This window comes from Euleptes europaea, chromosome 18, assembly GCF_029931775.1.
Source record: "Euleptes europaea isolate rEulEur1 chromosome 18, rEulEur1.hap1, whole genome shotgun sequence".
Classification (NCBI taxonomy): domain Eukaryota; kingdom Metazoa; phylum Chordata; class Lepidosauria; order Squamata; family Sphaerodactylidae; genus Euleptes; species Euleptes europaea.
In genome coordinates, this window is record NC_079329.1 from 22461995 (window position 1) to 22477556 (window position 15562).

General features: G+C 47.4%; 1 protein-coding gene across 1 annotated transcript in view; it reads left to right on the plus strand.

Annotated features, from left to right (window-relative positions):
* HDAC5 (histone deacetylase 5) overlaps positions 1-15562 on the plus strand; it is a 98523-nt gene that overhangs the window by 34410 nt on the left and 48551 nt on the right. Inside the window, exons 2-4 of the mRNA XM_056864818.1 lie at positions 5684-5949; positions 9113-9257; positions 14687-14804. Coding sequence (XP_056720796.1) covers positions 5684-5949; positions 9113-9257; positions 14687-14804 — 529 coding nt within the window. The remainder of the gene's footprint in view (positions 1-5683; positions 5950-9112; positions 9258-14686; positions 14805-15562) is intronic.

Sequence of the window (15562 nt, forward strand, 5' to 3'; positions counted from 1 at the left end):
ATGGCACCGAAGTCCCTCCCCACTCCAAACCCTGCAGTCCTCAAGTTCCACCTCCCAAAATCTCCAGGTATTTCCCAACCTGGAGTTGGCAACCCTAGAGAGGCCCCTTGTCAACCCTTGTTTTCTGCTAAGCAGGAAAATGTGTGTGTGTAAAGTGCCGTCAAGTCGCAGCCGACTTATGGCGACCCCTTTTTTGGGGTTTTCATGGCAACAGACTATCAGAGGTGGTTTTGCCAGTGCCTTGCTCTGCACAGCAACCCTGGTATTCCTTGGTGGTCTCCCATCCAAATACTAACCAGGGCTGACCCTGCTTAGCTTCTGAGATCTGACAAGATCAGGCTAGCCTGGGCCATCCAGGTAAGGTAAATACTCCACTGAAAATAGGGGCAGGACAGTGGCCCTAAGGGCTCTCTCAAGGACCTGCATCTCCCTAAGCCACGGGTCGGCAAACTCATTAGTCAAAAGAGCCAAATATCAACAGTACAACGATTGAGATTTCTTTTGAGAGCCAAATTTCTTAAACTTAAACTATATAGGTAGGTACACTGTTTATTAACTTAATAAACTTTAATTAAAGTTTTAAGTCTTAATTAAACTATAGGTACACTGAATAAAACTTGATATCATACTTAATAGTAATCTTATTTATTGATAAAAATTAAATTGTAAGTCCCTGCCATTTCCCCCTCCCCATCCGGTGTCCTCGTCTGGAGGCCTGGTCTACCGCCATAAAAGCCTATTGGTAGACCTGGCCTCCGGCTGAGTCCCATTGGGAGACCAGGTCTACCCATTGGCTTTCTTGGCAGTAGACCTCCGGAGGCCCATAGAAGCCAATTGGTAGACCTGGCCTCTGAAGGGGGACTTTTTCCCCTCCTCGGAGTCCAGGTCTACTGCCAAGAAAGCCAGTGGGTAGACATGGCCTCCCAATGGGACTCAGCCAGAGGCCAGGTCTACCAAAGGAAGCCCGCCCCGCCCAACAGCTGATAGGCAGGGGGGCCAGGAACCGCCGAGCCGCCCGCCCAGCAATCTCGCTGCTAGAGGGGAGGGGAGGCTTTAGCCTCCCAACCATTGAGGGCAAGGAAAAGGGGGACCCGGCCATTCTCCACGGCGGGGGGGGGGGGGAAGACAGCTCTCCCACTCTCTCTCTCAGGTGCCCCGGCTCCGCAGCCCGGCTGCCGGCGCAAGCGGGCGCAAGAGCAGGGGCTCCGAACCAAGTTCAGAGAGCCGCACTCAACGGGCCAAAGAGCCGCAGTTTTGAGACCCCTGCCCTAAGCAATACAAAACTGCTGTGCAGCCCAGAGGGAGGAGCCTAATGCACTTTAATTGAAAACATACTTGGTCCCCAGAGCCCCACGGAATTAGGGTTACCAGGTCCTTCTTCGCCATTGGCGAAGGGAGGTTTTTGGGGCGGAGCCTGAGGAGGGTGGGGTTTGGGGAGGGACTTCAATGCCATAGAGTCCAATTGCCAAAGCTGCCATTTTCTCCAAGTGAACTCATCTCTATTGGCTGTTGATGAGTTGTAATAGCAGGAGATCTCTAGCTGGTACCTGGAGGTTGGCAACCCTACACGGAATAGATCACTGAACTTTTACGACCCCCTATGTTTTTTTTTTCTGCAAAGAGTTCTATCCTTAGCCAGTTCTCTTCTAGAGGAGCTTGGGCCATCGTTTTAAAGTCCATAGCCAGGCAGCGTGCTTGTGAGGAACACAGCCCCCCGTGGCTGAAATCCCAAAGACACGTGAAACAGGCAACTTTGAAAAGCTGTCTGGCTTCATGCGTCTGTTTCGCTCCTCCAGACACTTGCTTGGAAAACGTCCAGCAGCTGGTTGGCTGCAGATCAGAGAAGTTAAAGAGACACGCATCCATTTGCAGATCACATTTTTGTGCGTCTTCAAGTTGTCTTTCTCATTCAGCCTTCGGGACTGCGGTGGGGACAGAGGAGAGGACGAGAGGTATTTCCCAGGCCCCGCCCATCTCTGTGAAATTTAAGCATACCCATGTCCCATTGAGCTCAGCGAGGCTTATTCCCTGATATGAGTGCGGCCGTGGTTCAGTGGTAGAGAATCTGCTTGGTAAGCAAAAGGCCCCAGGTTCAATCCCTGGCATCTCCAGTTAAATGGACCAGGTAGTAGGTGATGTGAAAGACCCCTGCCTGAGACCCTGGAGAGCCGCTGCCAGTATGAGCTTTACTCTGCTCTGGTTAGACCTCACCTATTGTGTTCAGTTTTGGGCCCTGCAATATAAGAAGGATGTAGACAAGTTGGAACGTGTCCAGAGGATGGCAACGAAGATGTGAGGGGTCTGGAGACCAAGTGCTATGAGGAAAGGTTGAAGGAGCTGGGTATGTTTAGCTTCAAGAGGAGAAGACTGAGAGATTACATGATAATCATCTTCAAGTACTTGGAGGGTTGTCATCTAGAAGATGGTGCCGAGTTGTTTTCTGTTGCCCCAGAAGGTTGGACCAGAACCAACGGGTTGAAATTAAATCAAGAGTTTCCGCCTAGATATTAGGAAGAATTTTCTAACCGTTAAAGGGGTTCCTCAGTGGAACAGGCTTCCTCGGGAGGTGGTAAGCTCTCCTTCCCTGGAGGTTTTTAAGCAGAGGCTAGATGGCCATCTGCCAGCAATGCTGATTCTATGACCTTTGGCAGATCATGAGAGGGAGGGAATCTTGGCCGTCTTCTGGGCATGGAGTGGGGGTCACTGGGGGTGTGGGGGGGGAGATAGTTGTGAATTTCCTGCATTGTGCAGGGGGTTGAACTAGATGACCCTGGTGGTCCCTTCCAACTCTATGATTCTATGTGTGTGATTGCAGACTCAAGCTTGGTCTGCCATGTTGGAGAATGAGGTGGCAGAGTGCAGAGGTGTTAGGACCGGCTGTAATGCTTCAGAGCACTAGTGAGGATTTACGTTTTTCAGCACTCTCCTACATCAGTTTTTCCCTGTAGATGGAGAACTAGCATAGCCAGAAGGGCTTGGCTAGATCCTTTCTCCCTGATGCGCTAGCTTGTTTATTTACAGGGAAAGGGCAAGAGTCCAGTAGCACCTTAAAGACTAACAAAATTTCTGGCAGGGTATAAGCTTTCGTGAGTCACAGCTCACTTCTTCAGATACAGCTTCACATAGTGATCTGTTTACAGGGGGGTTTGGTTTGGGGCTGACAAGCCTAAAAACTATCACCTTGCCTTCTGAAGTGGCTCTGCCCATTTTGTCACCTCTGAATCTCACCACCTCATGCTGTTGTTGCTGTTGCTTTTTGTTTAAAATACTTATACCCTGCCTTACCTTTGCAAACTCAAGGCAGCTCACAACACAACACTTGAGAGGACGCAAAACATAACATTCCAGTTAATAAATTTAAGAACGCCCAAAATGTTCCAATGAATGTGCTGCCCCAATCCATCCTACCCCTTACAATGTCCAAAATAGGCGTTCCCCCCACCCCCCCATATAGGGAGCTTGCAGAAGAGAAAGTTAATGCCAATTTATAACAGTGTTAAGTAGCACTACAAATGTAGACCACTGTGATGGAAAGTAGCTGTATATGCATATACATATCTCTTTTTTAGATCTAATAATATTAAATTTGTATAACCATTTTTTTTTTAGATATTATAGTGGAATATATACTAATTGATATAAGTATAAGGCAGTAACTATTAAGTTTTGTGTGGTTGTTAAGTTTGCTGGAGGGGGGAGGTTAATTATATTTAGCCCCCGCTTGGTTTAAAAGATTTATTTACTTGTAAGAGTTAAAGATTAATGTTAGATAATATAGAATGATGAAAGAATGAAAGAATGATGCATCTCCGCTCATAGATGAAGATCCTATTTTAGGCATGGAGCATTGACTATGTATATGGAGTGTGTGGTGTACATTGTATGTGTCGTTTTCATGTTTGGAAAATAAAAACATTAATGAAAAAACACAATGGGCTTTGGCCAGGTAGGCCCAATGTTCAGTTTCTCTAAACAGGAAATTGTCTTAAATGCCGTTCAGTAGTATGGCACCTTAGTGTGTGTGTGTTAAGTGCCGTCAAGTCGCTTCCGACTCATGGCGACCCTATGCATGAAAGTCCTCCAAAATGTCCTATCTTTGACAGCCTTGCTCAGATCTTGCAACTTGAGGGCCGTGGCTTCCTTTATTGAGTCCATCCATATCTTGTTGGGTCTTCCTCTTTTCCTGCTGCCCTCAGCTTTTCCTAGCATGACTGTCTTTTCCAGGGGAAGACTCTTGTCTTCTCATAATGTGGCCAAAATACGATAGCCTCAGTTTAGTCATTTTAGCCTCTAGGGTCAGTTTAGGCTTGATTTGATCTATAACCCACTGATTTGTTTTTTTGGCAGTCCACGGAATCTGTAACACTCTCCTCCAACACCACATTTCAAAGGAATCTACTTTCTTCCTATCAGCTTTCTTCACTGTCCAGCTTTCACACCCACATATAGAAATAGGAAATACAATGGTTTGAATTAATCTAGTCTTGGTGGCCAGTGGCACATCCTTACACTTCAAAATCTTTTCTACCTCCTTCATGGCTGCCCTTCCTAGTCTCAATCTCCTTCTGATTAATTCACCTTAGAGGCGGATTAATATTCCCAGGCACAAATTTCATGAGACTTCATCACATGCTGGAAGTAATCTGAAAAAAGTAGGCATGGAATTTCCAAACTTAATTGAATGCTACACTCTCTTTGCATGGGATTGCTCTGTTCTGCATCATGTTTAATGAACTCTTGGCAGTCAGTGTAGACTTGTTCCCTCCTTAATGGAAGGGGGTATCTCTAGATTTCTCAACTGTATGCCTGATGGAGAGCACCACCAAGAAAGACCCAGGTGCTTTGGGGGGCACTAAGCAAGATGCCCTCCTTTGTTCCCCCTTGTGCAGATGTGTATGCATGCCCATATGCACAATATCCTTTAAATCCTACTGTCTCTCTCTGCAGGAAATGGGAGGTTCTCCACCTGACTTCCTGTTCCTGATAGGAACAGATGGTCCAATCACCTCTGGTTGCCAGTAGGCCCTGTGTCAAGCCACGGGCCTCAGTGATAGCTGGCCATTCCAACCCTTGTTGCCAGAACGTTCCCACCTGTGGCCTTTTTGGTCTCCTTGCCTGCCTACCTGAACTTCCCTAGACTCAAAGTACCTTCACTTGTACACACAACTGCAGCCTTTTAAGAGTATTTCCTATTCAAGTAATCTTTCTTAGCCCTCACAAAAGCTGCAGAACTCTGTCAAGATTCTTGGGGTAACAACAGTCATTTCTAAGCAGCCACAGTGTTCGTGGAGTTTCCATGACATCACAGCAGCCCATTCAATAGCGAGGAAGACCTCACAAGTCATCAGATAGCAGTTTTGCCATGAGGGTTGTGCATATCCAGAGTTTGCCATATGACTGTGAAGGTTATTACCTAACTGGTTTTTTTTTTAAAAGGCAGCATCTCAGCCCTTTTTGTAGTCATAAAAGATCCATACCAGTTGAAACCACTGTCCCAGGTTCAATCCCCAGCATCTCCAGTTAAAGGGACTAGGCAAGGAGGTGATGTGAAAGACCCCCTGCCTGAAACCCTGGAGAGCCACTGCCGGTCTGAGTAGACAAGACTGACTTCGATGGACCCAAGGGTCTGATTCGGTATAAGGCAGCTTCACGTGTTCGTGTGTCCTTCTCCTCTCCTCCCTAGCTGTGGACTTGAAGCCGGTGCTTCCTGTGGTGATGCAGACTTCCTGCAACAGCAGCAGCAACAGCAGCCCGGTGGACCTGCGGATGGATGCCCGGCCCAGCCTGCCCAGCGTGGACCCTGCCGCCCGGGAACAACAGCTGCAGCAGGAGCTTCTGGCCCTAAAACAGCAGCAGCATTTGCAGAAGCAGCTGCTCTTTGCCGAGTTTCAGAAGCAGCACGAGCACCTCACGCGGCAGCACGAAGTCCAGCTGCAGAAGCACCTCAAGGTAATTTGGTGGGAAACCGAGAAAAGTTCCATTCTAGATGGCCTCCCTTCCCCCGGTCCCTTCCCTTCTCCCACTTCTTTCTCCCCCTGTTTTCCTTCACCCTTCTTTTCCCTTTCCCCCTTACCCCCGTTTTTTGCCCCCTCCCTGATGGTTCTCCCCATTATTATTATTGATATCAGCATGGTGTAGTGGTTAAGAGTGGTGGTTTGGAGCGGTGGACTCTGATCTGGAGAACTGGGTTCGATTCCCCACTCCTCCACATGAAGAAGAAGAGTTGGTTTTTATATGCCAACTTTCTCTACCGCTCAAGGGAGAATCAAACCGGCTTACCAGCACCTTCCCTTCCCCTCCCCACAACAGACACCCTGTGAGGTAGGTGGGGCTGAGAGGGTGTGACTAGCCCAAGGTCACTCAGCTGGCTTTGTGTGGAGGAGTGGGGAAACAACTCCAGTTCACCAGATTAGCCTCCGCCGCTCATGTGGACCTGCTGGGAAAAAGGCAAATTCCATGCTGGCCATAATTAGACGAGGAATAGAGAATAAAACTGCTGCTATCATACTGCCCTTGTACAAATTTATGGTGAGACCACACTTGGAATACTGTGTACAGTTCTGGTCACCACACCTAAAAAAGGATATTACAGAGCTTGAGAAGGTGCAGAAAAGAGCAACCAAAATGATTAGGGGACTAGAGCAACTGTCCTATGGGGAGCAGTAAAGACACTTAGGGCTGTTTAGCTTGGAAAGAAGGCGGCTAAGGGGAGACATGATAGAGGTCTATAAAATTATACATGGTTTGGAGAGAGTGGACAGGGAGAAGTTTTTCTTCCTCTCCCATAATACTAGAACGCGGGGTCATCTGCTGAAGCTGGAGGGCGAGAGATTCAAAACAGATAAAAGGAAGTATTTTTTCACACAACGCATAGTTAAATTGTGGAACTCCCTGCCCCAGGATGTGGTGATGGCTGCCAGCTTGGAGGGCTTTAAGAGGGGAGTGGACATATTCATGGAGGAAAGGGGTATTCATGGCTATTAGTTAGAATGGATACTAGTCATGCTGCATACCTATTCTCTCTAGTAGCAGAGGAGCGTGCCTAATATATTGGGTGGAGCACAGGCAGGATGGTGCTGCTGCAGTCGTCTTGTTTGTGGCTTCCTAGAGGCACCTGGTTGGCCACTGTGTGAACAGACTGCTGGACTTGATGGGCCTTGGTCTGATCCAGCAGGGCCTTTCTTATGTTCTTATGTGGAGGAGTGGGGAATCAAACCCGGTTCTCCAGATCAGAGTCCCCCGCTCCACCACTCTTAACTACTACACCACACTGGTGCCAGATTCTAATCTGGTGAACTGGGCTGGTTTCCCCACTCCTACACATGATGCCAGCTGGGTGACCTTGGGCTGGTCACAGCTCTCTTTGAGCTCTCTCAGCCCCACCTACCTCACAGGGTGTCTGTTGGTTTTTATATGCCAACTTTCTCTACCACTCAAGGAAGAATCAAACCGGCTTACAGTCGCCTTCCCCTCCCCACAACAGACACCCTGTGAGGTAGGTGGAGCTGAGAGAACCGTCACTAGACCAAGGTCACCCAGCTGGCTTCATGTGGAGGAGTGGGGAAAGTAACCCGGTTCTCCAGATTAGAGTCCACCACTCCAAACCAGAAAAGGATCTACATAATCTACATAAATGGGCTAAATAAAAACAGCTGCTGGTGTCTTGATGAACATCTTGCAAACGCTTCTGTTCGAGCCGTCTTCCCATATTTCCCTATCTGGGCCTTTTTTGCTGCGTTGTGTGTGTTTTGGAAAATAATAGAATCTGATGAGACGTATATCTACTTATTCAGCAGTCCTTTTGAATAGTGGCATCTTTTCAACTTTGACTTCCATCCTTTTCTAGTTTGACACCCGTCTACCCTCCCACATTTGTCAGTCTCTTACAAAGACCTCTTTTTCAGTCCTCTAGGATTTTGTACTATATATGAGCCAAATTTAGTCTGGCTGTTCGTGCCAGCGTGGTGTGACCAACCTTCTACTCTCAGCCCGCCACACAGACATTGAGATTTTTCCAGGAAAGAACAGCTCAGATTGTGGGAAGAAGAAGGCCTTATGCATTTTGGATAAAATACTGTTACTGCGTGTTCGCAGAAAGATGCCTACCCTAGAAGTGTCTTAGTCTGTCTGAATGAGGCCTGCTTACTGGTGGGGTCCAGATTTATTCTTGGGAAACCAGACATAAGAGAGAAATCTACCTTGCGCTTCCCCCTCAGTCTTGCTCTGAAGGAACGGAAGCTTAGTAGAAGGAGCCTGCACTGCTTCCTCCCCCCCGCCTCCCCCCCAGTTGTAGCAGGAGCAGCTAGTGGGGAGGAGAGAGTATGCGCCTTCTGGTCTGCAGCATATTGTCCATTTAGAGGGCCATTATTTTTGATGGGCAGTAGACCTGGCCTCTGGAGCCCTGGTCTACCACCCATTGACAGTAAAGGCCCTTTAAAGTTTAAAGGGACTGATGTGCTATAGACCTACTGCTCCTTCTGGGAGGCAGCAGGAGCAGCGATGGAAGGAGAGGCAGAGAGAGGGCTCCCAAGGCAATGCACTTCATAGAATTACAGAGTTAGAAGGGTCTTCCGGGGTCATCTAGTCCACCCCCCTGCACAATGCAGGAAATTCACAACTACCTCCTCCCCTCATACCCCCAGTGACCCCTCCTCCATGCCCAGAAGATGGCCAAAAAAAATAAAAAATAAAAAAAAGCTTCAGGATCCCTGGCCAGTCTGGCCTGGAGGAAAATTGCTTCCTGACCCCAAAACTTTAAAATCCACTATGGTAGACCTGACCTTGGGAGTTTGCTGTCTCTCTGTCTTTCAGCTGGCTCGTCTCTACTCTAAACCCTGGAACTGCTAAAAATGATGGGAAGAAACCCTGCCAGTTGTGCAGTTGTTAATGGTACGGGAGGTTTTAGGCACTGGACTGGAACTCAGGGCTGGGTTGGGGGGGCAGGTCTGAACTCTTGCAGTGTCTTCTTTGGAAGTTGGGAGTCTGGGTTGTGTGTATGTGTGTGGGGGAGGTGGAGAAAAACAACACCCTGCACTCTTTGAATTGTCAAAATGTTTTTTGCCCCTTCTTGCCTGCCACGGTGTTAATGCAGTGCCCCACCTCCCCTTTGCAGCAGCAGCAGGAGATGCTGGCCGCAAAGCGTCAACAGGAGCTGGAACAGCAGCGCAAGCGGGAGCAGCAGCGACAGGAAGAGCTGGAGAAGCAGCGCCTGGAGCAGCAGCTGCTCATCTTGCGCAACAAGGAGAAGAGCAAAGAGAGTGAGTTTTCATTTGCGTATTGTTGATTGAGATTTGGAGCGGTGGACTGTGATCTGGAGAACCGGGTTTGACTCCCCACTCCTCCACGTGAGTGGTGGACGCTAATCTGGTGAACCAGGTTGGTTTCCCCACTCCTCCACATGAAGCCAGCTGGGCGACCTTGGGCTAGTCACAGCTCTCTTGGAGCTCTCTCAGCCTCACCTACCTCACAGGGTGTCTGTTGTGGGGAGGGGAAGGGAAGGTGATTGTAAGCCGGTTTGATTCTTCTTTAAGTGGTAGAGAAAAGTCGGCATATAAAAACCTACTCTTCTTCTTCTACTGTATCCCCTAGGGTCAGGGTTGGAGAGATAGGAGCTAAAATGGTATATTTTCAACTGTGTTTCTTTTTTTAAGCCACAAAAACCTTTATACTGTGTTTTTTTTTAACTCAGCTTTGTAAAACTTGAAAAGAAATGACAGAGAAGCACAATAAAAAAGAAAATTTAAAATCCGTTAAGATCGCCATTGCCGGCATACGCTTAAAAATGAATCAGTGACACCCAAAATTCAAATGGTGACACGCTTCTTTCTTAAATCAAAAACCTTAAGCATTTATTTTACTTTTAAAAGATTTATTTGAGGGCAGGGGTTTCCAGTCTTTTCTTTCATGAAGAGCTACTTCTAAGTAATGAAGAGTATTCTGAGCTGCATCTCCCCCTGTATATTACCAAGTTTTTGTTCTGCTTTAGGAGCAGAAAAAGGACTAGGAAGAGTACCAGAAATGAACCTGTCAGCTGAGCAATACAGAGGAAAATCCTATGAAATAAAACCTTTGTAAAAAAATAGCCTGGACAGATCTTTTTACGATCTTTTCCTAGATCATCTAGGGCAGGGCTTCTTAAGCTTTTTCCACTCACAACCCCTTTTCACCTTATAATTTTTTATGCGACCCCGGGTATATAGGTATATAAAGTAGGTATACCAATCAAACATTTAAAAGGTTCAGAAACCTTTTACGGTTGCCATATTGTTCTCGACCCCCACATTCAGTTACATAACCCAATATGGGGTCGCAACCCACAGTTTAAGAAGCTTTGATCTAGGGGATGCCCAAGCTACTGTGCAGCAGCTGGCAAGCTTCAGGTAGCTCACAAGCTACCTCTTGGGGGACCCCTGTTTTAGGACATAAGAGTAAATAAGCTGGATTTTAAGAATTACCGGTCTAACTCATGTACCTGTAACTGTCACAAATAACCAAACAGCCAGAAGAAAAAAAGTAGAGACTCATTAACTGCCATAATAATAATAACAACAATAACAACAACAACAATAATTTATTAATACGGTCTCTGGCCAGCAAAAACAAACAAGCAAACAACAACAGCCACAATAGACAATCATTAACTGCCAAGAATTTAGCCCCTCCATCCCCTGACCAGGATAGCAGAGGCTAGCCAGATTTTGGAAGCTAAGCAGGGTTGGCCGTGGTCATTATTTGGATGGGAGATCACTCAGGAATCCCAGGGTCGTTATGCAGAGGAAGGCAATGGGCAAGCCACCTCTGAACGTCTCTTGCTTTAAAATCCCTATAGGGTCACTGGAAGTTGGCTGTGACTCAGTGGCAAAACAAACAAACAAATGCCATCATAGATGCCAGGAACTCTTCCATTAGTGGGCAGATGGCCCCAGAACTTTTGTGATGGCTTAAATGTGATTACACAAAGGAGAATCAGTGCATAGCAACTAGAACCTAAATGCAGATAGCCCACTAGGTTTCAGAAACATAAAATACAATTTTATGACAATTAAAAAGTGCGAAGTAATTGCCCACTTACATTTTTTTAATGAGCTGAAAATTCAGGGAAGGAATATCCTGGAGAGAGGAGCCAGTTCTCTTCAATCTGAATTACAGTCTCTACGATTGTAGCCGATTGTTTAAGAATGGAGAATGGTGGTGGGCATGGTTTTCTTATTTCTGTGAACTGATGTGTCGTTTTGTTTTTTTCATTCTGAAACACACTTGTTGTCTTCGCCCACAGTAGGGCATAATGAAGGCAATATTCCTTAGAAGCACAAAAATAGTTTTAACATTTGAACCTGTGAAATGTAGGTCGGCTACGATGTTATCATACCAAGGCAGGAAATACACAAGGCAGCATCTGGACACTGCCTCCCACACCATTTTGTCTGTTTACGTACATTACTTTTGTCTCTGCTTGGTAGGAGATTCTGAGCGTCCAGCTACTAAGCTCCGTTTTCTACTGTCCTCATTGGAGCATCCCTTTCTTGAAGCACAGGATCCCGGTTAATTTCCCCGTCGAAATTGAGATTCTAGTCCAAGGGTGTCAAATGTAAGGCCCGAGGACGGAGTCCAGCCCCTTGAGAGCTCTTATTGGGCAACCCCTCCACTCTCAATCTGGGCTGGTGAGGCATGGCCCAGCCCGACCTAGTGACATTTATGTCATATCCGGCTCTCGTAACAATTTAGTTCGATACCCCCCCGTTCTAGTCCTTCTTACATTGTCCTGTCTGACTCTTCTTCCTTCCTCCTGTTGTCATTCTCTCAGTACTGTTGCCTGAGCTTCCACCCACTTTTCCTCTTCTTATTTCCATGGGTATGTTTAGCCTGAAGAGGAGAAGACTGAGAGTTGATATGATACCCACCTTCAAGTACTTGAAGGGCTGTCATATAGAGGAGGGTGCCGAGTTGTTTTCTGTTGCCCCAGAAGGTCGGACCAGAACCAACGGGTTGAAATTAAATCAAAAGAGTTTCCGTCTAGACATTAGGAAGAATTTTCTAACAGAGCAGTTCCTCAGTGGAGACTCTGGAGAGCTGCTGCCAGTCTAAGTAGACAATACTGACTTTGATGGACCTTGATGATCTGATTCAGTATAAGGCAGCTTCATGTGTTCAACATGTTGGTAAGCTCTTCTTTCCTGGAGGTTTTTAAGCAGATGCTAGATGGCCATCTGTCAGCAATGCTGATTCTATGACCTTAGGCAGTTGATGAGAGGGAGGGCATCTTGGCCATCTTCTGGGCATGGAGTAGGGGTCACTGGGGGTGTGGGGGGAGGCAGTTGTGAATTTCCTGCATTGTGCAGGGGGTTGGACTTAGATTACCCTGGTGGTCCCTTCCAATTCTATGATCCTAAGATCTCCCTCCTCCCTTTTTCACCAGTAGAAAAGCTGGCTGGGTCCAGCCCTGAGTCACTTCATGTCTTGTGAAGTTAAATAAGATAGCTGATCATTTTAGCCTCCACCCCCATAATACATCCATAAAGCTACAAAGGCAGGCTAGCTCTACTGGGTCTCCAGCATCCCAAATCTTGAGACTCTGGAAGGGGGGGTTGGCTGGTGAGGTCACATGAAACAGCAGTGTTAAAATAGTCGCTCTTCCACTCACATTCCAGGGGTTATAACGTATCATCTGTGAATGTGTGCAGTCATGATTGCGCAGCTTTGAAGACTGTGGACGGCTCGTCATGCAAATAAACATGGAAATTAATTGCACAGGACATAAAGCTAGTTCAGTTGTTAGTGCCAGATTGTTGGCTGTCACCTCCAGTTTACGTGTGCCGTAGTTACCATAAGCAGGTGTGCACGGAGTCTTGAAAGAAGCTGTCAAATGTGCAGGCTTGCCGACAGCGCTGAGATTTCAAGCTTCCGTCCTAAGAATTGGTGCCAAAACCGGAGTCCTTCGGCCAAAGCTTGCCAACACCACTCTGGGCAGATGAAGAAGGGAATTGGAATCACCCTGTTTACCTGGAAGGAAGACTGACTAAGTTCTTTTCCAGGAGTGCCATCAAGAAAAATAGGGTGTCACCTTAAATTTGCAGTCAAGTTAGATATATGTCTGGTGATTTAAAAAAAAAACCTCTTGATGGCCATTTATGCAGGGCTGTTTCCCCGTGATCAACCCCGCCAACTGCTTCAAGGCTTCCTTTTGATTGTGCATGCCTTTCCCAACTGTCAGAGGTGGCATCGCGCTCCCTGTGTGTTTCCGTGCGTTTTACTCGAGTTTTCTGGATTTTGGCTGAAACAGCATCTGGAAAACATGGGCAAAATACTCGGGGAGAGCGAGGCGACCTCTGATGGCAGGGAAAGGCATGCTTAATCAAAGCGAAGTATAATCAAAGCTACCGCGAGGGAAACAGAAATGGCCTATGTCTAACCTTTTTTTGAGAGGGCCCATCTCAAACATGTAGCGTCTTCTTCCTTTTGGGGTAAATATAGTCACTGTCTTGCATGGCTGTACTTCCAAGTTACAGCAGAATAAGGATGTTATGGCCATGTTACTTTATGTCGTCAGAAATGGAAGGGGGTGAAGGCCAATCAAGTTCTAATCCTACACCTCCCCAGAACAAAGCCCTTCTACCCCCAGCAGTGGAAACTTGCTAAGATATTCACCCTACTGCTGAAGTAAGTACAGAGGTAAAAAAAGGGTGCCCCCTTCCCTTTCCTGCCACTCTCACATACCTCTGAGGGAGCACAGGATACTGACTAGTCAGGGTAAGTTGATTCCCATCTGTGCCCATTCCTATGGGATTGTTCTATATGTCTGAATACTGTACATTCAATCCAACATAAACAATGGAGCTTGGCTAGCAGACTTCAGAAACCCAGTCAAAAAAATTGCCCCCAAAGTCAGAAGCAAGGAGATGCCCCCCCCCCCCCATGTCCTTGGCTAAGTTGGAGCTGATTCCAAACTCAGGGATAGCCTGGAGGGTATCCGATGGGAGGGAAAAAATATACATCATGCTGGTGTGAAACGTTGCATGGTAAGGAATGTCTAGATGAGGGGTTCTTAACCTGGGGTCCACGTACCAATTGCAGGGGGGTCTGTGAACTTGAATGGGGGGGAAAGTACATTTTTTTTCACTACCGCGAACTGCACTTTAGCATAACCCTAGCTCTAGCCCATGTATTTCAATATATTTGGTGTCTTTTGTAATCCTGTGTATTTGGTGCATTTAAAAACATTATTCTAAGAAGGGGGTCCATAGGCTTCACCGGAGTGCTAAAGGGGTCCACAGCACAAAAAAGGCTAAGAACCTTTGGTCTAGATCAGGGGTGTTGAACTCGATTGCTGCGAGTGCCGGATATTATATAAATGTCACTTGGTCAGGCCGAGCCATGCCTCGCCAGCCCAGATCGAGAATGGGGGGTGGTGTGGCTTCCTCGGCTGGCTCGCGGGCCGGATAAGAGCTCTCAAGGGGCCGGATCTGGCCCGCGGGCCTTATGTTTGACACTCCTGGCCACAACGGAACCTGTTGTGGCTGTAGGTGACATTCTCTGCTCTCGTCGGAGGGGTCAGGTGTGGATGTTGACAGGATGGTTTCTGGAATTTTAGGGGAGCCCATCTTTGCTCAGAGGCCGCACTTCCTGCCGCCGGTTCAGCCTACGTGTGTTGCTAACCCGACGTTCTTTTCCCCCTTCATCTTCCACACAGGTGCCATCGCCAGCACCGAAGTGAAGCTGAAACTTCAGGAGTTCCTTCTCAGCAAGTCGAAAGAGTCTGCTGTACTTGGCGGCTTGAACCATTCCCTCCCTCAGCACCCCAAATGCTGGCAAGCTTTGCGTTTTTTTGCTCCCCTCTGGGATTTACAGGGCTTTGGCGGAGTTTGGTCTCAGCCTTGAAACGAGAGAAGTAATCTGGGGTGGGGTGGGGGGAAGACCAGCTTTGAGCATGTGCTGGAACCTGAGCTTCGCTTCCAAGCGACTGTAGTTTGCCCCTGCCCACCTGTGGTTAGGAAGTAGCTCTCAGTTTTGAAAGGATGTAGCAGGACCCCCCGCCACCTGCCCATTGCATAAATTAACCCACGTGTCTGCAAATTTTAGTCTGAGTTTTTGTATCTTAGCCGAGGAGAACAGTCTTATCCTTTATACCCTTCTGTAACTTCCTTGATTGTAAATACTGCATAAATGCTGAGGGTAAACTTAAGAGCCAGCAGGGTGTAGTGGTTAGAAAGAGGAGATGAGATAGGGGAGACCAGTCACGTCTTGGGGCTTCGGCCCTGTAGCTGGAGCACGTGTAATGGTCCCCACGAGAAGCATCCATTAAAATCTTCCTAAACCTTTGAACTTTTTCGTATGTGAGAAAATGTGCAGAATGCAGTCTTCTACATTGCCTTCTTCCTCTAGACCAGTGGTTCCCAAACATTTCGGGTTGCCCCCCACTTGGTTCCACAAACTCAACCCCAGTGCCTCCTACCCTAACCCAGCAACACAGTTGAAGGGGCCTACCTCTAGCGCCTCCCTGCTGCCCCCTTGCCTCTTAGTGCCCCCCTAGGTAATCCCCCCCAGGGGATGGTACTGCCCACTTTGA